This window comes from Rattus norvegicus, chromosome 2 (genome assembly GCF_036323735.1).
Source record: "Rattus norvegicus strain BN/NHsdMcwi chromosome 2, GRCr8, whole genome shotgun sequence".
Taxonomy (NCBI): Eukaryota; Metazoa; Chordata; class Mammalia; order Rodentia; family Muridae; genus Rattus; species Rattus norvegicus.
In genome coordinates, this window is record NC_086020.1 from 152,302,440 (window position 1) to 152,329,352 (window position 26,913).

The following is a 26,913-nucleotide window of genomic DNA, read 5'->3' on the forward strand; positions in this document are numbered from 1 at the left end:
TCCTGAGTTCAAATCCCAGCAACCACATGGTGGCTCACAACCATCTGTAATCGGATCTGGCGCCCTCTTCTGGTGTGCCTAAGACAGCTACAGTGTACTTATATACAATACATACATACATACATACATACATACATACATACATACATACATACAAATATGCTCAGGCATATTTTTTAAAAAATGCCCAGAGGTGAGAAAGTAGCCCAATGGGTCAAACACTTACTGTGTAAACTCCTGGGTTTTGAATACCCAGTGCCCACTTAAAGCCAGGGATGCAGCACCTGTCTATAACCTCACTGTTTCTGTTATGACCTGAGAGCCAGAGGCAGGAGAGCCTTTAGAATCCACAGCCAGCTTGGCATATGTGAATGCAAAAGAACAGAGACGATGTTGCAAACATGGTAGAAGGCAAGGACCTCCACATGTACACCACACCATACACATGCTTACACACACAAACATACACACACAGAGGCATACAGAGAGAGACAGAGAAAGAGAGGTAATATACACATATAAAAACTACCCAGGGCAGTATTTGTTTTAAAAATAATTTATTTTAGGAATTTGAGAGACTATATATAAACATGGTGTATCTATATTATAATGTTAAAATAAAATGCACATGAACTTTGAAAGAAAAGTACACCACTTTTCTCCTTGATGTATAGTCTAGGAAACTGGTTTCAGTAACTGTCGTCACAAGGCTCAGTCTCATACAGATAAATATTAGGATGCTTAGCAACCTAATGTCTGTGTTGACCATGGCTATGCCTAAGAACAACGTGTTTAATCAAATACTGAACAACATAAAAAGGAGCAAACTCCAGAAATGTCTAATGAAATTAGTGTATAGTTAGATTATTTGTAGCAAGTGCTTTGTTTTAGGGAAACAAGAAGTTAATAGTACAATATGGCCAGAGGTTTGGTTACCAGGGTAGGATGCTAAGGTAAAGTGGTGAGAAAGCAGGGAATTCTTGGTGCCTTTCTTCCTCAGGCACAAGAAGTAAGTTTCTGTGAGATAAGAAACATGAAAAAGAAACAAGACAGCAATTGCAAAAATAAAAAGTCCATGTTCTGTCTATAATATCAGAAGACTGTGTCCATATGGAAGTCTTGTGGAGACAGCAGCCTCATCAGACCACAGCCACGGTGGAACATTTGCTTCTTTTGTTATTATCACTACTATTGTTGCTATTACTACATTTGTGTGTCTAAGTGTGTGTGCACGTGCACATGTGTGTGCACTAGCACATGTCTACATGTAATCAAATGTGCATGCACACGTGTGACTGTTCAAAGCACATGCATACTATGGCACAGTGCAGACGTCTGAGACCAGCTTATGAGACTCAGGCAGTTCCCTCCTTCCATCATACATGTGCAAGGGCTTGAACTGAGATCCTCAGGGTTGGAGAGATGTGCCTTTACCTCTGAGCCATCTCCTTGCTGACCCAACCAACCCCTGCCCCTGGAGCTCAGGAAGTGGAGAGGGAGACTGCGGAGACGCTGCTCTTTAGAGGACCTAAATTTGGCTCCCAGCACTCAACATCAAGCAGCTCAGAAAATCTGCAACTCTAGCTCCAGGGGAGCCAACTCCTCTGGCCTGTGTGGGCACCTGCACTCACCTAGAGGTACACACACACACACACACACACACACACGTTAAAATCAAATAATAAAAAATAAGGTTGAGAAGAAAAGCTGAGGCAGTCAGCCTGGGACTAGAAAAGTGTGAGCACCTGAGTAAGCTGAGATTGAATCTGGGATCATGCCACATGATGCTGCCACATGACGCTTACAGGTAGGGTCTTGGGAAAGTAAGATGGGAGCAAAAATGGAAAGGTCACTGGTTGATACACAAACTGAGATTTCAAGAGCCATTTCATTAACATTAACATAAGCCTTGTGCTGTTTGCCTAACTGTACTTTTAATATTTGTAACCTGAGTACTGAGAAGTGGTGGGAGTCAAGGCAGAGCAGGCCGAGGAGGAAGCGAGTGGCCTCGTGACAGTCCATCACACTAACTGCTCACAAGGGAATTGCCCTAGGATTGCAGGAATACTGTGCTGTGACATCAGCTTACAGAAGCGCTGCTTCCCACCCACCCGCAGGAGAACTGCTTCTGTGAAAACTTGGAGCAAGTGCCCACTTTTAGAAAACATGGATTGTAAAAGAGCCACTTACGGGGCCCCTGGTGCTAGAGACCTTGCTCTGTGCATGTCTGCACTCCTCATCTGTCTGTGCTCCACCTGCCTTCTGTGTGCTGCTTGGGGTAAAGGGGGGTAGAGCTGGGGAGCATTTGGGATCAAAGCCCAGGAGTCTCACTATGCTCAGAGCTCACCAGCTCTCTACACATGTTATTATTTATTAGGTTAGAACCGAATTTGTGTTCTGACCAATGATAAGTTTGAATTCAAAGTAATTTATTCAAAGATCTGATGTACAGGGAGCAGGAGAGATGGTTCAGCAATTAACAGCAATGATTGTTCTTGCAAAGGACTAGGGTTCAGTTCTACATGGTGCCTCACAGCCATGTGTAATTTCAGTTCCAGAGGATCCAGAGCCCTCTCCTGACTTCTGAGGACATTAGACATACAAGTAGCATGCATATATACATGCATATATGCATACATGCATCAATAAACACTCCAGATAGGGAACTCACTACAGACCAAAGTATGGATACCATCCACATCGAATTGGTGTAACAATGAGTTTCTTGGGGTTACTTTCGGGAGCAGAAATGACTCAAAGACAGCTATAGCACCAAAAATCTCCCTCACATTAGTGGCAGCTCACAAAAGCTGGAAACCTCGAGTATACAGCACAGCCTGCAGGCAACAGGTGGGAGAGTGTCTTTCCCAGGTAGTTTAGTTGGTCTGAACCTTTTTAAGGTAGATTAATTATCTGAGCTCTGTTCTGGTGGCTTAGTTGGTCTCCGCTCTTCCAAGAAGCTTGGCTGTTCTCTGGCTTCTTTTAGAAACCTTAGCTGATGTATGAATCAGGGTTCTCTAAAGTAATAGAACTTAAAAAATGAATCTCTCTAATTATATATAAAGGATTATAATTATTAGATTGATTTAGTGGCTGAAGTCCAGCTAATCCAACAATGGCTGGCTGTGAACAAAAAGTCCAAGAATCCGGTAGTTCCTCAGTCCAGAAGACTGGATGTCTCAGCTGGTCTCCAGTATATGTTGGCATCCTGAAGAAGTAAGCTCTAATTCCAGTGAAGCAATGGACTTGCTAGCAAGATGAGGGCAAGCAAGCAAACATCAAAGGGTTCTTCTTTCATGTCCTTACCAAGGCTACCACCAGAAGGCATGGCCCAGATTAAAGGTGTGTCTTCCTACCTCAAGATCCAGATTAAAGGCCTGTGTTTTCCTACCTCAAAGATACAGATTAAAAGTGAATCTACGTCTTCAAATTAAGCAAAAATCCCTCCCATTTCTAGATTTTAGTTAATTCCAGATGTAGTCAAATTGGCAACTAAGAATAGCCATTACAGGTGATCTGCCTCTTCATGTAGCTCAGCTGGTCTGAGAGTGACTGTCCATCCTTATGATTTATATACTTGGGGAGGGTGCTAGTGAATCTGGTCAGTTTCAGGGACTTCCTGAAACTTTTGAGTTGTTTACTTCCTAAGCTTAACTAGTTTCCCCGCAGGATTGAATGTTTTACTTCCGTTTAGAATGTCCTGTATTTTAAGGAACTTTCAAGATGGAATGTTTTATTTGGAAGCAAATTGGTATACAACAATGGGCTACAGCATATATTTAAGACCAGCCTGAACAACTTAGACTGTGTCTCAAAATGAAAATTAGAAAAAGGGCTGAAATTAATGCATAGTAGTAAAGAATTACCTGGCATGCATAAGATCCTAGGCATTATTTTTAATATATTTATATGAAGATGTAAAATATATTTGCATTATATTCATATATTATCAGCAATATTATCAAGGGATTTGATGTTGCTGTAAATGTTAACTATGCACACATATATCAGGATAAAAAATATATATGTAGATGTACTGAGTGTATATGTATGTATTAGCATAAAAGCAGATAAATAAGACATGAACAACTACCATAGATGAGAACTTCTCAGGAACTTTTGAAAGATGATGCATAGAAAGGACAGTAAAGGGGTTGATTCTATTGAGCCATGAACAAGAAGTGTACTGTCAGTGGTAGTCTACAATAGGCAAGCTTTTTATCAAGTCCATTAGGAAGCCAAGACCTAGTGAATCCTAAGGAGTTGTTAAAAATTCGTCTAAATATTCCCATGCCATGATCCATTTTGGCATATAATGTGGAGGTGATCATATTCTGTGCATATTCTGATGGTTATATAAGGGGAGTCCCTCTGAGGAATCACATTTGGAACACTTAAGCCAGATGACCCATCATCGAAAGCTTCCAGTCAGTCAAGCCAGGGTTTACAGAGGCTTCCCTACCTGCTCAGACTAAAGCAATGCGTATAGGGATTCATAGCCCGAGACAGAGCTCACGCCACACAGCAGGTAGCAAACTCTGTGCCTCACCACACCTCCAAGGATAAACAGGAAAGCAGACAGACAGACTTGGAAGCCAACTGTGAACACAACAAAAATTCACTAAATATATGACAAAAACTGCTCCAAGCCCCATCCTACTCCTCAGAGTGACTAGGAATTCATGCAATGAGACTTAAGAAATTCAAATTAGCAACAGAATACATTGAAGCTAGTAAAATTGATATTCAAGTATATCCAGAATTATACCTATAAAAGAAAAAATAACTATTAGGAAAAACAAGCTATTAGGAGTTGAGGGATTAAAGACGTGAGCATAAAATTATCCCTTTCATATTGAGTATGAATGTATACACTTGACATGGGTTTACGTGAACTGAAAACATAATTGATATAATTATTAACAGTTACCTGTCAAGAGTACACAGGAATGAGTGAGGTTTGTGTAGTATGCTTATATATCTCCTGAAGATTGAGTTATTTTCATGAGTACAGTAAAAGAAACAAATTCTTTGAAAAATTGTGGAATTTGTCAATTAGTTATTAGTATAGTAGTTGTCTACCCCTCATCCACAAGGGTTATGCTTCAAGACTCAATGCCTAGCAAGCTGCAGTAGCATGTTCTTTTAAGCATGGCACACGGAAAGCAGAGGCACATGGATCTCTGTGATCTCTAGGCCAATCTGGTCTACATAGTGAATTCCAGGACAGCCAGAGCTACATGGTGTACCCTGTCTCAAACAAAACAAAACGACCCTGAGTTCTAAACCACCACAGTTAGTATTGAAACCCACCCCACCCTCACCCCATCCCCACCCCCACCCCACATAGTTTTTCCTGTTCCTTCCTCATTTACTTTTCTACCATTGTGTTAAAAGATCATGACCAAGCATTTAATTGGAGCTTACAACCTCAGAGGGTTGGAGTCCATGATGGGGGAACAAAAGCAAGACAGCAAAAACAGCTGAGAGCTCACATATTGATCCACAAACAGGAGCAGAGAAAGGGCACACTAGGAATGGCAGTAACCTTTGAGACCTCAAAGCCCAGCCCAGCCCACCCCACCCTACCCCAGTGACATAACTCCTTCAACAAAACTGTATCTCCCAATCCCTCCCAAATGACTCCACCAACTAGGGACCGTGTATTCACTCATCTAAGCCTATGGGGTCACTCTCAGTCCACCACCCCTGTCTGCCCATGACAAAGTTTAATTTATATATTAAGCACAGGATAAGATAGTAATAATGCAATGAAAGTTATAGGAATAAGCACTCTCTCAGATCCTATGATACTGTGTTCACTATCTTATGAGATACTTACAAGGACTACCTGACGAAGTGTGGTAAGTGACATTGTACTATGGTCCTGGGCTGCTATGTAAAGATTTCTTAAAAGCAGCCACTGTGTTAAACAGCAGTAGATCTGATCGCTGAGCAGAACCAAGATAGCATGAACAATGTGAGCACACAGGACAAAGCGATGACTACCCTTGGTGGGAGGGGTGGGACATTAGAGTTCATAGTAGTTGTCAGTTGTGAGCAATTTAAAACTCACTAATTAGTTCTGGAACAGTTTATTATTTTTTTAACTGCAGTAGAGTAACAGCAACTTCAGAACACAAAACCACAGACATGGAGAGAGGACCACCGTATGTCTAAAATGGTTACACAAGACACATGTTCTAATCTCTGGTGCATGCTTATGTTTGATCAGCAGCTACCACTCCTCACTTAGCAGTCTGTGCCACAATAGGCTTCTAACGCTCATGGGTACCAATGTGTGAAGCTGCAGCCTGCCCTTTGACACAGCTGGACACTCTGACATACGAGCTTTTGCTCTTATTAGCATATAACTGTTAATGTTCTGATTTCCCAGTACCTCTGTAATGACTTGTGAGAATTTTTTTGTCTGTATGTGACCTGGTGACATTCTGCTGTACTATGTCACTCCTTGTTACATGGTCTTATCTCAAGTACTGTCCTCGTTTGCTTTCTGTTGCTGTGATAAACACCGTGACCAAAAGCGACTTATAGAGGAAATGGTTTATTTGAACTTATTGCGTGCAGTCCATTATAAAGGACAGTCAGAGCAGGAACTCAGAGCAGGAACCTAGAAGCAGGAATTGACACGGAGACCATGGAGGAATACTGCTAGTTGGTTTGCTCCCCCGGAGGCTAAATCTGCTTTCTCCCACAACTCAGGACTACTTGCTAAGGTGTGGCACCACCCACAGTGGGCTAGGCCTTCTCACATTAATATTAATCAAGAAATGGCACAGGTCAATTTAATAGGGTGTTTTCTCAGTTGAAATTTCCTCTTCCCAAATACCCCAGCTTGTGCCAAGTTGACAAAAAAACTAATGACAAGGGTGGTATCATGATGCGGGCAATGATGCATGGGCCTGTCTTGCCCTGCAGACTGTCTCCAGGGCAGCAGCTCCATCTCCCTCCAGTGATTCTGTCTTCACCTATGCACTTGAAGATTGGAAACCAGCAGAGCTCATACCTGGGGCTCCCTACTAAGCTATGTCCTAGTCAGGTTTAACCCTTCTCTTCCCAGCAGTTGAGGTTGCTTGAAACCTTTTTCTCTGGTTCTTAGAGCCAAAAAGACTAGCATTTTCTGCCAGAGTTTTAATTCCCCTGCATGGTTCTTACTGAGACAGTCCCCAGGCTTAAAATGATGTCAAAAGGAACAGCTGGATTCTATAGTGTCACTTCATCCCAAGGTCATTTTCCCTCTGGAGTCTCCCCACTTTTGGTCAGTTCCCCAAACTATAAGGTGGGATCTCACTTGTTTTTTGTGGAGTTTGTTTGATTATGTTCAAAGAGCATACCCTTATTAATTAAATATGACCCACCTGGCAGGTGTTGACTTGAATAAGTGCATCTTTAAATAATAACAATGTGAATATTTTAAGATATGGAAAATATTTAATTTTGAAATAATGAATTTTAACTACTTCAAAATCCTTTGCCTTAGGAAAAAATCTAATGATGCTAATAACTGTGAAAGAGAACTTAGAAAACTGAAGTTTGAGTCCATTATCTCTGAGTCAAGGTATATACTGAAAACTTTTAATAAACATTTTAATAACTATACTTAAGCCATATTTTAAAGATCATCTTATTAAGAATGTGCGTGCTATTTTCTTGCATATGTAATGCCTAATTGTACCCCTAATACTTCACAGTTGTTCCTTGCTTCTGTCTCCGCCTACAGTGGCATTGCTACCTTTTTCGTTGCGGTGACAAAAGCAACTTAAGGGGAGATGAGTTTGTTTTTGGTTCACAGATTAAGAAGGAAAAGTGTCAGTCCATAGGATGGCGGACACATGAAGTGAGTAGTCACGTAGTCAGGAAACATAAATGCTGGTGTTCTGTTTGCTTCTCCTTCTCTCTCAGCATGTGCTGTGATAGTGCTGGGGTAGTTCTTCCTCCTCTATTAAACCTTTCCCAGAACAGCCTTATAGATACCCTAAAGAAGTCTTTCCATGATGACTAAGTCCTGCCAACCTGACCTGAAGATGCACAGAAGCAGCTCTGCCCCGTGCTAACTTGATCTCCAAATGCATTACTGTTAACAGCTTAGCATTCCACCCTGTCCCCTGAAGTCACTTTTTCATCTTGGGATGCATACCCTAGTCTTTAAAAATCCCAAGACTTTCCCAAAATCCAAAATCTTGTGAGACTTAAGGCAGTTAGTCTGGTTAAGAAAGCAATTATAAAATAAGAAACCAATTTGCATGCTTCTAATATATAACACCACAGTGTAAGCATTCACATTCCAAAGGGGGAGGAACAGAATTGCGGCAAGGTAAAACCTAACTAAAGTAACTCAAACCCACCAAGACAACACCACATCCTACAGTACCACGTCACGCATGTGGGGCTCGTGATAGAATGATCTGGCCTTCCACAGCACCCGTCCCTTCAAGCCTACCTCCTACAGTACTTGTAACCTTTCTCCTTCCAGGCTTGCAGCTTCCTCAGCAGGCACCCTAGGATCCTGGCCTCTCTAATACCGTGCAATCTCCATGGCAACATAGGCTTCACCTTCACAGCTTTGCCCAGAGTCTCTTGGTGAAAGCCTCCAAGACCTCCCGAGAACCCTTGTATTTTGCGTGCCTATAAGCCCAGTACCAGGTAGATGGCACTGCCTAGTTCTGCTGCTAACTCTCTTTATCACATGTCCGAATCTGAGAAAGTGTTTTCCAAACTTATTGTTTTCAAACTGGGAATCCCTTCAGGGGCCTTTTCAGTCCAGCTTCTCTTCTAAGTGAATATGCATTTTCACCATTTGACACCTATGATGTGGGTGCTGGGGGCACCGGTCCCATTTTCCCATGAGTATAGTTTGAGGCTTGTCTTGAATGGTCTGAGTCTCTAACAGTTACAACTATTGTGTCTGCCGTTGCCTTGCCAGCGACTTTAAACTGACAGTCCTTCACAAAAGCACACGTTTTTATGTTGTTCTGCTTGGCTTGTCATTCCTTGTCACAGTGAACAGTGACCACGGCACAGCCTGACTCTTCTTCTGCCCTCACATTTTCTCAACCAAATGAGTCTTTGGTTTTGAATATGGCCTCCTCCAAGTTCTTGGGGCATGAGGGAAACTGTGTTCTTTTCCAGAATCTTACATGAATGGCCCATTCCTTGTTCTTCTCTGAGAGCTCATGATCCAAGGTTCCACTGTCTGCATTGTGAGAGTTTTGTTTTCTGCTAGAGTGGTTCCTTACATCTTGCTCATAGCACTCACAGGTCCCTCTTGCCCTAACTTCCAGACTCTTTCTCATTCTTTCCACAAACCTGTCCCCAACCCTAAGATCCACACGCTCAGTTTACCTCACTCTTTGAATCCAATTTTCTGTCCCTTTTCCCATTGTCATGAACAGAGTAAGTATTCCCATTCCAAACAGGAGGAACAGAATTGTAGCAAGGTAAAATCTAACCAGAGCAATTCAAACCCGCCAAGACAACACCAAACCCTACAGTACCACATCACATGTCACCTTTAAAAAGGTAACTTAAGGATGCAAGGGTTTGTTTGAGCTCATTTTTAAGAAGACAGGGCTCATTATGGCAGGGAAGACATGGTAGCAATAGCATAAGGCAACTAGTTACAGCTTACACAGTCAGAAAATAGAGAGCAGGGAATTATGGGAACTCAGATTCCATTTTATTTTTTCAGCCTGGACCCTAGGTCATGGAATGGTGTTGCCTAGGTTCATAGTGTTCTCTATATATCTTCCCTCCTTGCTTAAAACCTTTCAGGAACACCTTCATAGACACATGCAGAGCCCATGGTGAGTCAGTCCAGCCAAGTTGGCAATGAAGATTAGCTATCACGATGGGGAGAGCACCACAGAATTAGCCATGTTCTTAGCATCTTTTTTTGTTTTTTTTTTTTAGTTATACTATGATCAAACTTCAAATGAAAGTTCTATAAAATATAAAATCATACTATAACTATGAAATCATAGTATCTAATGCATGTTTGAGATATTTTTTATTCCTTTTAGGCACAAAAGGCTACTTAAAGAAAAAGAAGACTCTTTAATTACTTGTCAACAACTATATAAAACCGTACAGGAAGAGCTGACTACAAAAGGGAGACAAGAGGAAGATATAAAGCGAAGAATCAACCTTGCCGAAAATGAACTAGAGATGACCAAAACGCTCCTGCTTCAGACACAGGAAGAAATTTTAACGCTGAAAAATGAAAGGTGCAGTCGAGAATACTTCCTTAAAAATGCTACCTTTAGATAAGTATTCACTATACATTTAAAACCCCAACATGGATGTTACAATGACATTAAATTCAGGGCTTAAGACACATTTCACACGTAAGTTTATTGAACTTCATTACCACACTTCTAAGTGATCAAGCTGAGGCTCGGCCTCATTAACTGCTGTATGAAGCCTTCAGTTGGACAAAGCACAGATGGGGTTCGGGTCGTATGGCTCTCAGAATTCTACTCAGCATTTGATCATTTGTGAACATTTATAATGTTATCAAACATTGGTGGAGTCTGTTTTTAACAAAAATGTTTGTTGGCTTTTTACCACTCCTCCTTTTTAATGGTTCCTCTCTAGCTGTCCTTCTGAGGTTTCCATAAAGGCAGCGTCACTGGGACTGAAAGCATCCGGCCCAGACTCTCATGATACTTTGTTCAGGTCATTTGCCTTGGAATTAGCATTTTCTGTAATGACATTTCAGCTCTGCTTTCTTTCTTGTTTAATTTGCCTAGAATGTCTTCATTCATCCTTTGTTTTAATTGTATGTCTAACATATAGCACAAAATTTGAGTTTTCCCTTTGATTTTTTTTAAATAGGGATGAAGAGAACATTCTTTTGTACATATTGATCTAATTTTTACATTCTAGAATAATACAAGCTTTACACAGACAGAAGAAGGCCAGAAGATGGTTAGTAAAGGCCTGGCAATCTGAAGGTGTTGTCAGTGGGACTGATTTTTACTTTTTTATTATTCTTTATGCATAGGAAGCTGATGATTGGTTGGCTGTTTGTCATTATATAATTTAAAATTTTTATTTATTGCGTTTGGTGTGTGTGTGTGTGTGTGTGTGTGTTCATGGTTTGGGGTTTTGTTGTTGTTTGTTTGTTTGTTTGTTTTTGGAGCACTAACTCCTCAAAGCATCATTTTTATAGCTTGTTGTCACCATGTAGATACTCAGCAAACATCTGTTGAATTCAGTATTATCTGATTATGTAACAATTAATCCTTGGAGTCATTCCATTTTGATGTCATTATCAGAGTATAGCATTACCAGAGGACGGGCTTAATACTATCTTCAATAATATAACAAAACTTTCTCCCCAGACTCACCATTCTCTCTGGTTTCCCATTCATCAACAGCTTCGAGAACGACACACTTGCCCAGCTTCTTGTGCCATCGCACACGTGCTGTTTTTAATGGAGGCAGGAGCTGTGGCAAAATCAAAATTATCTCTTTGATTGACAGTGTGAAGACATCTCTAAAAGAACAACTTGTGAAACGGGACTTAAAGCTGTTGTTTTGGCATTCTGGTTTGACGTTTGTTTGCAGTTACATTTTTAACTGTAATTAAGGGAATCTAAAATTTTGCATTTATATAAGAAATTAGAGTCTCATTTTCTCTTGAGGCCGAGAATTTAAAAGTTAGCTTTTAAAATAAATATCCTTAATTGCAAGTATATCCTAATTTGCGTATTGTGTCAACTCTGAAAATGTTAATTTAAAAAAAAAATGTGGAGAGATTGAAGGGCAGAGTGGTGGAGACGGCCACAGCTCCATTTGAGAAGCTTGCAGAAGACATCATGACTCACTGCAGACACTCCATACCGGCACAGCTCGCACTAGCTCGGCCACTTGTGAATCGTATCACCTCAGGGATTTGCTCTCTGGCCTTCATTTCTTCTAACATTGGGGGAATTGTATAAACATATTTCTAAGGTGTGATAAGAGCCATTGCATCAAACTCGAGCAGCTCCTGACACACAGCAGGCACTCGGTACTGCTAGGCAGCTAGGTATCTGCTAACTGGATGAGGGTGTATTTCATCTCCATCAAACCGCTGATTACAGGATTTGAAACTGGGAAGCTCCTCCCAGTTTTTTAGGGCTTCTGACTTGCTGAAAATAGGAGCTGGGAGTACAGTGGCTAAGCAAGATTCTGATGGAAATCTCCGTTATGTGATTCTTAGTGAACTCAGGTTTAAGACTTAAATCTGTGGTGTTTCCTCTAACTAAAACATCATCATCTCTGGAACCAGTTCTGAAGAGGTTCGGTATCTACTTGAGTGCAGCTTTAGCTTTTGAGAGACAGATGGACCTTTATAACTGATATTATTCTCTTCCCCAACTCCTCTAGGTTTCTAACAAACTGTGGTCAGAGTTGGTCCTTTTAACTTGTTTCTATACAAGAATGCTTTCCCTTTTCACTGTGTTGTAACCTTAGTGTGCAAGTCCCTCCATGGGTATACTGCCTGAGTGTGGCTCATTTGGGGAGTCAGAATTGATCACCATTATACACACTATTCTTTACAAATTCTATTCTAATCAAGGGAGTTCCTAGAATGCCACGTATATGCCTTCTCTCTTTATCCCAATAAAGACTTCTTTCTTAGAGCCAGTAACAGAGACTCAGGAATCAAAGAGGTAGAAAGGTCTTTATTCTAGTGAGCACAGGTTCAAATAAAATTTCCCTCACAGTTGTAAATTCATAGGATAAGAGTTTACTTAAAACTCCTTGTTCTTTGTTCGACTGTCCCAACAGACTTCCCAATTCCTTGTAAATTTAGTACATCTTGTTTACTTTTTAAAGCTTTTTTGAACCTGGTCCGATTTCAGCTGCTATAGCCTACCAAACCTGAAGGCTTTGTTGTAATGAGCAGTGTTTTGTTCATGAGGAGACTGAATATGGAATGTATTTTATTAAAACTGGTTTGAGGGAGGCTGGAATCTAGACATCTCAGATACTCAGTACTATAAACTGATGACATGACTGCTTCATGGTTTGGGAAAGGGAAGGGATTTTGTTAGAGGGGGGGCTGGGGGAAGGAGGCAGGGGCAGAGGCAAAGAGAGGCAGAGGCAAAGAAAGAGGGGCAGAGAGACAGAGAGAGGCAGAGGGGCAGAGGGGCAGAGAGGCAGAGAGGCAGAGGGGCAGAGGGGCAGAGGGGCAGAGGGGCAGAGAGGCAGAGGGGCAGAGAGGCAGAGGCAGAGAGGCAGAGAGGCAGAGGCATCTGGAAGAATCCAGAACAGAGAGAGAAAGATGTAGACTGAACATGGTCAGCAGAGTAGAATTAACCATGAGAGAAGCCAGAGCAGAAGGAGGGCCATGGAGACATAGAGAAAGGGAGAGTAAGGCAAGACAAAGAGAGAGGAAACTGGGAGAGACAGAGGAGACAAAGAGAGGGAGACACAGAGGGAGCATAGCCAAAATAGCTAGGTTATAAGGAGAATAAGTTGATGATGGAGAGAAAAACCTATGAACTGGGGAGTTTAGGGTAGGAAGGAGGTGAGAGCTAGGATGTTAGCTCTTATGGACTTTGGAATGTATAACATGTACTTGTGATACTTGTGATGCTGTGGGGGCCTGGAGGTCAGCATGCATTTTGATACACTGATAGGTACCGCTGGTAACCATGTCCCTTCTGCTTTTTGGAGTTTGAAGAAGTGGCATTTCCTTTGGACCTAACAAGTACCCTTTGTAGTAGAGGTTACATCTAGTGTTACTCATGGGCACTATCTAGAAATGTTCATTGGAATTTCTTAACCAACTAAACCTGTTCAAAGAGAAAACCTGATTTTAGAAATAAAGTGTGGAGGCTGAAGAGATAGTTCGGCAGTCTCTGCTGTTTCAGAAGACCAGAATTTAGTTCCCACTACCCATGTTGAGCGGTGTACAACTCCCTGTAACTCAAGCTCCAGGGCATTCTGGGCCTTCTTTTGACCTCTGCAGGCACCAGTACTCAAATATATAAATCCACACACAGACACAAATGTACACATAAATAAAACTACATATATGTGAAAAATGAATACAAAACAAAAGAGAAGAAGGAAATTGTACCAGATTGCCAGAACTCTTCCATCTGGTCACTTTCACTTTTTTTTTTAAAACAAATCCATTTTTATTTATTTACTCTCCATTAGTTTAGGTCCGGGATAGGTACAGCATCACACGGATTCTGTGTCCAATGGCCTTTGCAGGATCGTTGCTTTGGAATTTGGCATGAACAATACCACTGTTTCCATGGGCCCAAGTTACTTTTCCCCAGATCACTCTGGTTTTGTTTGGTTTGCCCCCAGGAGTCACTGTATTGTTTTTTGCTTTATACACATAAGCACATTTCTTGCCTAAGTAGGACTCGATTTCATCTCAGGCATAAACTCCTTCAATTTTAAGAAGAGCTTCGTGCTCCAGACATACTTGCTTTTTTTTTTTTTCAGTAGTCCTGTTCCCAGCAGACCTCCACAGGTGCCAAGGTGGCAGAAAGACCCATTTGGCCACTTTTAGTGAACACATGGACAGACATGTCTACTCTATGATCCTGACCTTTTTGATATTCAGTGCCATTTTAATGAAAATGATTCTTTATTTCTCATTTTCTTGATCAAATTTACTATAATATGATTTTAGGGTTTTACCTAGTTGAATAGTATTACTTAAAAAGTATACTTGTGTACTGTTGATTAAATAAATAACCATATATTGAGTGCGAAGGAAACAAACATGCTATCTTACAGTTCTTCTACCTTATTAGAAGTTCAAATGACTTAACCACTATTAATAACATATTCACTAGAAAACTAAGAGACCTAAAAGGCAACTCATAGCTTAAAGTAACATAGTTGCAAAAAACATATTGAATAAAGGATTTGTTTCCAGAATGCAAAAAGAATATTAGAAACTCAGTTTTAGAAACTTAAGCAACCAGTAAGCAAAAGATTTGTGCAGACATTTTACCAAACAAGGCCAGTGAGCACACAAGGAAATGTGACATTGCATGTCTGTACACTTACCCAAGAGACAGGAAACATGCAAACATTCATAGGTACAGTGGCTTTGTTTGTGGTAGTCAAAGTCTGTGGCTCAATCTATGTATCCATCAGTAGATGACTAGAGAAACGGTTCTGGTTGCATTTGTACAATGGAACACTACTCAGAAAAAAAATAGACTAATGATGCACCGTACAGAATAGATACATTTAAAAAGAATTGTGCTGAATTAAAGATGCTAGAACAAAAGAGAGCATAGATGTATTCTAAAAATGGAAAATCAACAGCAAACACACTGTAGATTCACTGGAGACAATACAAGAAACAGTAGAAGAGACGGAAGTGGGGATGGGGAAATGGCTATGCTGTTTACACCCAGTTCTTACCAGACTCCGTTACTTGACATTGAACTGTGAACAGAAGTTTTCAAATGTCCATTTTGATCATTTATCTTTTCTGTCTGTCATAAAGCACCATCCTCAGGTAAAGTTGCTCCTGAAACAATTCCTGTGGAGGAGAACAGCAGATAGCACATTCTGTGAGCAAAAAATAAGCATTTGTATTGTAAGACATGAAGTTCCAGGTGTAAGGCTTGAGAAATTATTTCAATAAAACAGAAGTCAGGTGGAAAGCTGGGTCCATGAGTCATACTCAAATTTATCTGAGCTGCAGATAAAATTTAGGAATTGCCAGCACCTCAATCAAATTAGAAGGTGAGTCTGCAGGTAAGAAATGTCCAGGAGGAACACCACACCCGTGTGTTTCCTTTTGTCACCCCTCCTTGCCACTCTGAACTCACCCATTTTGCTTTACTTCCTCTGCTCCAGCAGAGATAGCTATGCAATCAGAACCAGCACCTCTGCCTCACACCAAAGATGACGTTCTTTTTTAATTCTCTAGACTTTAAAGCATAGCTGTACTGACTGACTTGCCTGTAAAGGAACAGGTGGCACTACTGTGTCCAGAGAGAGCAGTGACGCCCTCTGCGCAGGACCTGCTCAGACAGCACCTTGGTCTTGACCTGGAATTCTCCTCATCCCTACACCCTCCTCCTCTGTGCTACGGCTCTATTAGTGATTTCCTTTTCTTCACAAGTTCTTAAAAGACCTGTAGATACCTTAATGAACATTATCACCAACTCTCAGTCCGGAAAGGAGAACCTCTCTGTTAGCCCCTTGTGCTTCTGCACAAGCCCATCTGGTCTAAGGCTGTGGTAATCTTCTCAGCAAACTAGGGTAGAAAGGAACACCCTCAAATTGATAAAGAACATTTTCAAACCTACAAGGCTGTTATGCCCTGCTTTTCTGAAATTTTTAATTAAGTTTCTAGCCCTAAAGATGCTAGACTTTATATGTGATTTATCTTCATAGAAATAAATTCATGGGGCCAGGGATACAGCTCAGGGGACAGCACTGCCTTAGCATATGTGGAATTGTGGTTTAATGCCCAGTGCACATCCCGAACTTGCATTGTTCAGTGTTCAGGTCCAGAGATTTAGGCATAGTATGTAAAGGACCTTCTGTTTCCTGATCTGTACTGTAACCTGCGGGACACCACGATTTATCCAATCTGGTCCATCTTTCCCTCACAGGTATTGATGTATGCAGAACTTTCATTGTTGTTTAGTTTTAAGTATATCTAAATACTAATTATGATTTTTAGTTTGACCTATAGCTTATTCAGAAACATTTAAAAAATTTTTCAAGTACACAGAGGTATCTTACTTATACTTTGTAACTATATTTGTTTTTACAGAATGTACACCGTATCTTATTAGGAATATAATTTAAGGTATATGCATTTAAAAATTAGTTGCCATATTAATAACAAAATAAATAGATGAAATAAAATTTAATGATATTTTATTTAACCTTATATATCTACAACACACATCAAATGTGTAATCTTTTGCAGACAATGAACAAGAGTTATGAAAGAGTATGTAAAGCAAATTGTTTTTCTAGTAATAACTCTTACATGGGTTTTTAATTTCTGGTAGTGGTTAAGTACATAAAAGTATATTATATAGTGACAACATATATAAAGTCCAGTGTGAGGCCCCTCAGCTTCTGTTCCCAATGGCAGCTGTAACAGTAGAGAAGTTCATTGAGGCTTTGGGTGGCTCTGCTCAGTTGTTTTTTTTTTTTTTTTATTTTGGTTTCTTTTTCAGGTTATAAGATGTAGTTCTTTATTTTCCCAGTAGATCTGTTCAGTTTTAATATGTGCTTTTTTGCTATGTTTTTATAATATTCAAAATAAAAAATAAATATGCAGACTCTAAAGGTTGTTGTAGGTATTTTAGATTATTGACGTTCAAATCTCACATGTCTGTCACACAGCACATCTCAGCTGTATTTAAATATCTAATACTCTATGGTATTAGACAGTACAAGTTATAGTAAAATGGTTGCCAATTTTTAGATTTGATGAAATTTATTTTTGGGCCTAGTATGTAGTCAATGTCATATGAACAAGGAAATAATTATGAAATTTTCCATAATTTGCATACAAGGTTCTATATACTAACCTCAAGTCAGCCTTATTTGCATCTCTCTCCTCCCTACATCCTGGAAGCTCACGCCTACTGCAGTCTGCACTTGCGCAGTCTGTGTTTACGTGGCCATGATCCCCGTATGAGACCCTCCCTCTCTCCATTACAGCTCCTGGAAGCTCACGCCTACTGCAGTCTGCACTTGCGCAGTCTGTGTTTCCGTGGTTCTTTGCAGCAGTCCTGGAATGATTTAACTAAAGGAGCTGTGTTGACTCTGTCCACAGTAGTGTAGAGTTGTTAGTTTTGCTTTAGAGCTATGCTAATTTCTTATTTTGAAGCTATTTTAAGGTGAAAAACCAAGTTTAAAATACTCATAGTAAAATAAGCCGATTATCAGTTTAGCCCCAGAGAATGACTTAGTTGTAGAAGTCTGTCTGCCTGGCCACACGGTTCACATTCTTCCCACACATTTCACCTCCACCTTTACCTGCACTTGTTTCAGGGCATTTTGTGTGAAGAACACAGAACTACAGTTGATTATTTAGTTTGTATTGCTTTCTCTCTCCTTTTACCATTATTATTGTTATTTGAATCTTTCTACTCTCCCTCTTTTTCTGTTCATTATTGACCTTTTAGGGAGAGGATTGTTGGAGTTTTATGTATTTTCTTGGTAAATTTTTTTCACTAGCAATTTATTTCTATTATTCTAGTTGTTCCTATTAAAATTCTATGATGCATATTTAATTATATTTAATTAAGACCAAAATTACTGTCTTGAATTCATTTCAAACAATGGGAAGAGCAAGGCACACTTGAGCATGATATCCTCTTGACACAGCCTACGTTTTTCTCAGTTTGCTAGAGATTTTTTTTGGTAGCCTCTCTATTGCATATAATCAGTTACTTTATACAGATAAAATTAACATACAGATTCTACATGCCAGCCTACTACATAACTTTATAGGCAAAGTGCAAAATAAAAATGTAGGACCTTTTATTCAGAAACTGGAAGGTTTTCCTGTGACAGTCTGCCCCTCAACCTGTTATGGTAGGTTTTGTTTTTATTTAATGTCACACTCCCTCGGACATGGCATTGTGAGAGTATAAGAATAGAGTCTTGGCTGGGTACTGGTGTCCTAGTACAAGTCCTGCTCCCACCTGAAGCAGAGCATGGCAACAGTGGGTGAAAATGGAGAATGTAGGGAGCTAGTGAGGGCTGACGTGGGGTTGGAATTGAGGCTCCAAGATGATAGCTAGCACATGCTTAGGTGACCTATTGTCTTAGTGTTCTGTTGCTGCGAAGAGACACCATGACCATGGCAACTCTTACAAAGGAAAATATTTCATTGGGGCTGGCTTACAGTTTAGGTAATAGGTTTAGTCCATTATCATCACGGCAGAAAGCATGACAGGAAGCATGGCAGCAGGCAGGCAGACATGGTACTAGAGAAGTAGCTGAGAGTTCTACATCTGGATCAACAGGCAGCAGGAAGTGATAGTCACTGAGCCGGGTTTCTGACCTTAAAGCACACCCTCTAGTGATGCACTTCCTCCAATAAGGCCACACCTCCTAATAGTGCCACTCAGTATGGATCTATATGGGCTGTTTTTACTCAAGCCACCACATTCCGTCCCATTCTTCCCATAGGCTTGTAGCCATATCATAATGTGAAATTTATTTAGTCCAACTTCAAAAGTCCGAATGTTCTATCATAGTATCAGCTCTGTTTAAAAGTCCAAAGTTCAAAGTCTCTTCTGAGACTCATACAATCTCTTAACAGTAATCCCCTGTAAAATCAAAATGAAAAGCATACTTCCAACATGCAGTGGCACAGGATATGCATCATAGGATACTGAGGGAATGCTAGACCAAGCAAGACCAAAACCCAGCTGAGCAAACTCCAAACTCTGCATCTCCATGTCTGATGTCAAAACGCTCTTCAGATCCCCAACTTCTTTGATCTTTGTTGACTGCAACACACTTCTTTCTCTTGGGCTGGCTCCACATCCTGCTACCAGCTTTTCCCAGCAGGTAGCATGACTCTGGGATCTCTAACCTCTCTGGGTCTCCAAGGCAATTCAGGCTTCACCTTCACAGCTGCACAGAATGGCCTCTCTAGGCTTCCATGCAGGAGCACATCTGACACATGCCTTGTCTCTAAAGCAAGAACCACATGGCTGAAACTGCCAAGTTCTGCTGCTCGCTGAGGCTGGAACATGGCCCCTCATTCAATTATATCTTCACTAGTTTTTGTTTTCAGTGGTTAACTTCATTGCCTAAGCTTGGCTATTGTAGAACAGGCTGCCCTTGAACTCCAGAGTACTGCTTGTCTCTGTCTCCAGAGTATTGGGGCTAAAGGCATATACCACTATAGTATTCTTTAGTTCTTTTTCATAAGTTGGAAGCCTAGCTGGGTAGGATCTTGCCCTGAGGTCACCACTCCCTTTATTCCATTTAATGACAGGTTTTTATTTAATCTGTGTATCCCCTTGAACATAGGATTTAGTTCCATTGCACTTCCTAGTACCCTTTTTCTCCATTTGTATTTTTCATTGTTCAGCTTGTTCCTTTCCATTATAGATATTCATAAGAGTAAACACTAAAAAGACACACCTCAGAGTCAATACTGGGTAGTTTTGAGATTTCCTCTGCCAACAGAATTAATACAAAACTCTTCACTTCAGCCTCGGGCAGATTTTTCAAACAAGAGCAAAAAGCAGCCACATTGTTAGCCAAAACATTATAAGAATAGTCTTTAGGACACACAGAACACACAGAAATATTCTTTTCCTTAAGAACCTCTTGAGCCAGGCCCCTGCGGTTGAAATCACCCTCCGCACCACTGTCTTCCTTGTTTCTGCCATGATTACCCATTAACCCTACTTGTGTTCAACTACTTTTCTAAAAGCCCAAAGTTCCAGAGTCCACATTCCTTCAAACAAAAGCACAGTTAGGCCTAGCACAGCAATACCTCACTCCTGATTGCCAACTTGTCTTAGGGTTTTTATTGCTGTGAAAATACACCATGACCACAGCAACTCTTATAAAGGAAAACATTTAATTTAGACTGAATTACAGTTAGGGATCCATTATTGTCATGGAGGAAACAGGAGCAGTGCAAGAGGGTGTGGTGCTGGAGGAGGGGCTGAGAGATTTACATCTTGATCCACAGGTGGAAGAAGACTGCGTGCCACCCTGGGAGTGGCTTTAGCATAGGAGACCTCAAAGCCCACCCCCACCATGACACACTTCCTCCAACAAAGCTCTACCCACTCCCACAAGGCTGTGCCCCTCCCTGTGACGCAACGGGGGTCATTTTTTCCAAACCACCACATCTATCTCATTTCACTTTGAAAATACAAATTAAGTTCTTATAAATTTCAGAATGGTGACTTAAATCATAAAAATGGGGCTTTTGGCATTAGGTCAGGGAAAATGTCTGTTTTACTGAGGAAATAGTCTATGGAGACTCACATCATCCCCCTTTCCTCCTTCCTATCCATGCTATGGCTTCTCTCCCAATACATGGACTCCTTCTCTTAACCATTATATCTATATATCTCTATCTCTATCTCTAGCTATATCTATTATCTGTATATCTATATCTATATATCTAGTTTGCTAGGGAAACTAATTCTCTCATCAATTGTTAAATGCTTGTAGCTTTTCATATAGGAGTGGGGCCTTATGAAATCCCTTCCCCGCACACATACACTCCCATCTATATTGGGTTGTCAACTAGCATTGGAATTGTTCAAGTTCCATTAGGCGGTCATGTTGTTTAGATGTGTGGGTGTAGCTTCCCTATAACTAGAAGGCACAATCTCACAGCAGACTTCCTGGTCCCCTGCCTCTTCCCTGCACCTTTGGTGCAGTAGTTGTGCTGTTAAATGTATCAGTAGTGGCTGGGGAACCCACAGTCAGTCATTTGCTGTTGCATTAAATATTAAAATGGGTGCACCATACCTTGCTAGCAGCAGCTACTCTCTGGCCCCATCGGTCTCACTGCCTTCGTGGCTAGCCCCATGCAGTGACCTCCCATCTCGCAGTTAGCTGTCACAAATCCATGTAACCCGGTAAAACCAAAACTAGAGGCTTGTAATTTTTCAGATTTATATCAGTAAATTCTCAACCCACAAAATGCCAAAACAAAGAATTCAGAGCCAATTGATATTGATATAAGCTGCCCACTTAGATTCGACAAATTGTCCTGTAATAATCTATCCCTTAAATGATACTCATAGCTACCTGTGACGATTTAAAGCCACATGGATCTGGGTGGTCCTTCTCTTCCCCCATCTTCCTTCCTCTCCCTCTCCCCATCTATCCTGCCTCTCAAAAACTCTCACCGGTGCTCCTTTTCTACTGTCCAATCACAGGCTCTAGCCTGTCTTTCACCTACCCCCACCTGTTTACAGACAGCAATCTACAGTTTGCATTTTTGGCTAGTTATGGTTTTTTGTAATGTCTCCTTCTGCTTCAAAGAGAAACTTCTTCAAGAGGTGTGAGTTACATCATTTGTGGGCATAAGGATAAATATTTAGAGTAAAGCTAGGAATTATATTGGTTTAGGAGAGCGGAAGTAGAAAGGGAGTGGGGGTTAAATAATGCTTAGGATGCTTGAAAACCATATAGAGAATCATTGTTTCATATTTACCTAAAGTCACATATAATACATATATGTGAATACCTATATATGTACTTAAGTGAAGTTATATGCCTTAGGATGATAAGACTCCTTCCAAGAGCCATAGATTATCTAATCTAATAACCTCCCCCAGCCCAGTACCTGATGTGAGAAACCTCCTTTCAAGATGTTGGCCAGGGGAGCCCAAGAGAGTCCCCCAAACAATATAGGCTGTTGTGCTTGGTTGCTTCCCCAGAAGTTTTAGTTACTAAAGACACTATGCACTTTGAACATAGACTTGGGGGGTGGGGAGCCAGCCAGAACTGACTTAAAAGCCTCCCCCCCCCAGCAGCTTTCACAAGTGAAAAACTGCAGTAGTGATGCTTGTGTGTTGGCAATAACTGACAGCTTTACAGTTGAACCTGAGGCTGGCTTAAAAGAGGGAAATCATACCTCGGGAAATTATAACCCTCTCCAACTACACATAGATAGCAAGACCATGATATTAGATCAGATCCCACTTACCCTTTTAACTTTGATTTTAGATATGTGGCTAGGTTAGACACAGGAATTTCTTCAAACATTTATCATGTCCTTGTGATGAAACTATTCAGAATACCTTCTTCGAACTTTTGGAAGTGTGCCTCACAGTTAACATTAGACCACCAGACCTTCTTACTCTACTGTCGTCAGTCATCACTGAGCAAGTGCTTCACCTCTCTCTACTCCCAGCCTCTCTCACCTCTGGAGCCAGTATTCTATCCTTAAACCTTATTGGATCAGCTCCTTGCAAACCACAGATGTGTGAGTCATGCAGCGCTTGCTTGTCTTTGTGTGCCTGGCTTATTTCACTTAACACAATGCTCTCCAGTTCTAACCATTGTCACAAATGGCAGGAGTCCATTCTTTGTAATCGCCATAGTATGCCATTGTGTTTTACCAACCTTTTTTCTGTATTCACGTGATGGGTACTAGCTTCTTTCCATTTCTTGGCTATTGCTGCAGTGCACATGGGAGTGCAGATGTCTCTCTGACATACGATTCCCCACCCCCTTTGATACATACCCAGCAGTGAGATTGCTGGGCCATATGGTAGTTCTATTTTTAGTTTGTTAAGGACCTTCCATCTTGTTCTCCAAAATGGCTACACTAATTTACATTCCCAACAACAGTAAGAAAGGGCTCCCTTTTCTCCTTTCTGCAGCACTTCTCGCTTTGAAGTAGCCACTCTTACTGGGATAAAGTGGTATAACTCATATAAGCTTTGATCTGAACTTCCTAGTGATTGGTGGTATTGAGCACTTTGCACATACCTGTTGAGTCATTTGCTTGTCTTCTCTTCAGAGATGTTTACTGTACATCATATCAGGTTTTTGCTGTTACTTGAATTTCTTCTATCTGGATGTTGACTCCTTATCAGCTGTGTGGTTTACCAGTATGGCCTCCCATGGTGCAGCTTGCTTCTTCAGCTCAATAGCTGCTTCCTTTGCTCTGCACAAGGTCTTTGCTTTGTCATAATCCCATTTGTCGATTTATGTTTTTGTTTACCGTGATTTTTAGGTCTTCTCTAAAAAGACTGTGCCCATTCAGATGCCCTAGTCTCCTTCATAATTTCTCCCAGTAGCTTCGTTTTTCCAGTCCTTACCTTTGAGCCTTTAATTCACTTTGTTTGATTTTGCAGCTGGCCAGTTAAGGGATCTCATTTCATTCTCTGTCGACTCAATTTTTTTGATCATTGTTTATCAAATGACTGTCCTTCCTCCTCGAATGCTGGGTGTTTGTTAAAAGCCCATGAGTACAGTGTGCGTCCACATGCACATTCCCTGTTCTATTCTAATGCTGGTCGAGTCTGTCTCTGACAGCTTCCTGCTGTTTGATTATTATAACTTTGCAGCTTATTTTGAAATTATTTAGCATATTCTCTCTGCTGTTTTTCTTTGGTAAACACTTGTTTATTAATGCTCTTGTAGGTGCAAATATGTGTGTGTGCTGTGTATGTGCATTAGTGTGTGTGTGTGTGTGTGTGTGTGTGTGTGTGTGCATGCACATATGCATGTGGTCCGGAGAACTTTCAGGATTGTTCTCCCTGATTCTCTGAAGAATGTCTTTGGTAGGGATTATAACTCTATAAACAACTTTTGGCAAAATGTACATTTTAAAAGTATTGATTCATCCAATCTATAAACACAGAATGTATTTCAATTTATTGTGTGTTCTCTTTGATTTTTAAATTCAGTTTTATCTAATTTCATTGTAGAGAACTTTCACCCTTTTTGTTAGACGTACTCCCATTCATTTAATTTTTTATGGTTACTGGAAAAGTGGAATTGCTTTCTTGGTTTCTATTTTAGATAATTTGCTATTGGTATTTAACAACACTAATTTTTACATTTTGTATCCTGCAACTTTCCTAAATTTGTGTATTAATCCCTGTAGGTGTTTGGTGGAGTCCGAGTTTTTCTCTAGGTAAGAGCATGCTGTCTGCAAATAGCGCCACTTTCCCATCCTCATTTCCAGTTCAGATGCCTTCTTCTCTCTCCTTTGCTCGATTGCTCTGCCTGGAGCTTTCAGAATTGTACAACTGGTGGTCTTGCTCTGGATATTATGAGAGAATACTCCCAGCTTTTCCTTATGCAGTACAAGATTAGATGTTGCTTATTGTATTCTGTTGAAGTTTACGTATGCTCCTTCAATGCCTAAATTGTTCAGTGTTGAGTTGAATTTAGTCAAAGGTATTATTCATGAATAGAGTTGATCAAATAGCTTTTGTCCTCCATTTTGATGGCGTGCTTTATTTTGTTTGTGGATGTATATATGTTTAACTATCGTGGATAATGATAATAACCTTTTAATTTTTGCTAATGTTTTGTTGAGGCTTTTTGTATCTATGTTCATTAGGACTATCAACCTTTTACAACTGAGATGTTCTTGTGTGGTTGTGCTGACAGTGGAATAAGACTGGCATCGGTGGCTGTGTTTGGAGAGATGCGCTTGTACTGAATTTTGTGGAGTAGTGTAAGAAGAACCTGACATAAGTTATTCTTTAAATGTTTGGTAGAATTCAGCAATGCAGGTATCTTGCCCTGTGCTTTTCTTTGGTGGGAGACTTGTTTTTTAAATCACAGATGGAGTTTCATTACCTGTTATTATTCTCTTTGGGTTTCTTCTACAACATGGTTCAGCCTTGGGAAAGCATGTGGGTTCAGGAAGTTATCAGTTTCTGTGTTACCCATTGTGATGGCTCTTTTCATCTCTCTCTTTTTTTTTAAGTTAGGGACTCACTATGTAGCCCTGGCTGTCCTGGAACTTGCTATGTAACAAGACTGGCTTCACCCTCACAAAGATCCATCTGCCTCTGCTAGGATTAAAAGAGCATGCTACCACATATGGCCATATCTTATTTCTTCAAAGTCTTTCTTATGTGCACAGAGGACAGAGGGATGTACACATAAGTTACAGGCCTTCTTGGGGGACAGAGGCAGACACTGAATGTCATAGAGCTGCAGTTCCAGGCAGCTGTGAGCTACCTTATGCTGGTTTTCAAAGCCAGCTCAGGGCTTCCACATAAGCAGCCACATTTAACAGCCCCAGCAGTGCGTACTTGGATTTTTCATGTTTGTGCTGATTTGGTTTTTGGGTTTTTTTTTTTTTTTTGTCAGTTTGACACATAACCAGGTTACTGGAGAAGAGGGAACCTCAATTGAAAAAAGAAATGGCTCTATCATATTGGCCTGTAATCAAGTCTGTGAAACATTTTCTTTTTTTCCCTCAACATAATATTTGTATTAATTATTTGAGAATTTCATACAATGCACCCCAATCACACTCACTTCCCATTCCCCCCAAGTCCTCTCTCCCACCCTTATGCCCACCCTCTGCCAAAATACACCAAGTTCAATTTGTGTTGCATGGACTCAACATGGTCTCCAGCAGCAGCATGGTCCTTGGACATCCACACGAACTGCAGCTGCAGCATGAACCACTGACGTCAACATGGCCTCCTGCCACAGCATGGACCAAAGAGGTCTTTTGAGGAGGCTTAACTCAGAAAATACCCACATCTTTATCTTGGATATCTTATTGTTCAGAATCAGGAACGGGACCTTTGAGAGCTTCAGGCTGCAGTGCCCTGGGCACCAGCTGCCCTGCAGTTACCCAAGCTCGACAGTTGTATTTGCAGCAGCACCCTGTGCTCTCTCCTTCCCAGCAGGAGCCAGAGTGGAGACACCCATGGCTGTGCTCCCACATCTGTCACCACCACGTCTCTAGTTCCGCTTCTCTTGGCTGTGCACACCACTTTTTGTCCAATTTCATGAAACCACCTTTACAAAGCATCTTTCTGTAAGACTGCCGATGTTGTTGTTGTTGTTGTTGGTGGTGGTGGTGGTGGTGGTAGTGGTGGTGGTGGTGGTGATGGTGGTCCAGAGCACTCGTAAGGCTAATCTTCCATGGCAGCACCTCCCCTCAGAGCCTCTGTGGGTCTCTCAGACTCCTTGGAGCAGCATACCGCTCCCAGCTGTCTTGAACGGAGTTTCACATTTTTTAGCTTAGTTATGGGTGTGTGCAGTGGGTCTGCAGGGTTATGGTACTGGCTGTGTAAGGAAGTAAACTGACCAGTCCATAGGGAACACAAAAGGGCCAGCGTTCCTCCGAGGTCTCTGCTTGAGTTCCTGTCTTGTCTTGTTCACGATGGACTGTGATTAAGACATGTATGTCAGCTGGAGAGATGGCTCAGTGGTTAGAGCACTGACTGCTCTTCCAGAGATCCT

At 41.0% G+C, this 26,913-nt stretch overlaps 1 protein-coding gene across 11 annotated transcripts in view; it reads left to right on the forward strand.

The window, feature by feature from the left end:
• Lekr1 (leucine, glutamate and lysine rich 1) overlaps positions 1–26,913 on the forward strand; it is a 181,387-nt gene that overhangs the window by 107,437 nt on the left and 47,037 nt on the right. For 7 of the 11 annotated variants that reach the window (XM_006232472.5, XM_039102618.2, XM_006232473.3 and 4 more), the window contains 2 exons: positions 7,502–7,579; positions 10,041–10,244. In XM_006232472.5, the coding sequence (XP_006232534.1) occupies positions 7,502–7,579; positions 10,041–10,244 (282 nt within the window). Of the gene's footprint in view, positions 1–7,501; positions 7,580–10,040; positions 10,245–11,363; positions 17,925–26,913 lie in introns of those variants that run through there. The other 4 variants (XM_039102620.2, XM_039102621.2, XM_063282105.1 and 1 more) reach the window with 4 other exon arrangements.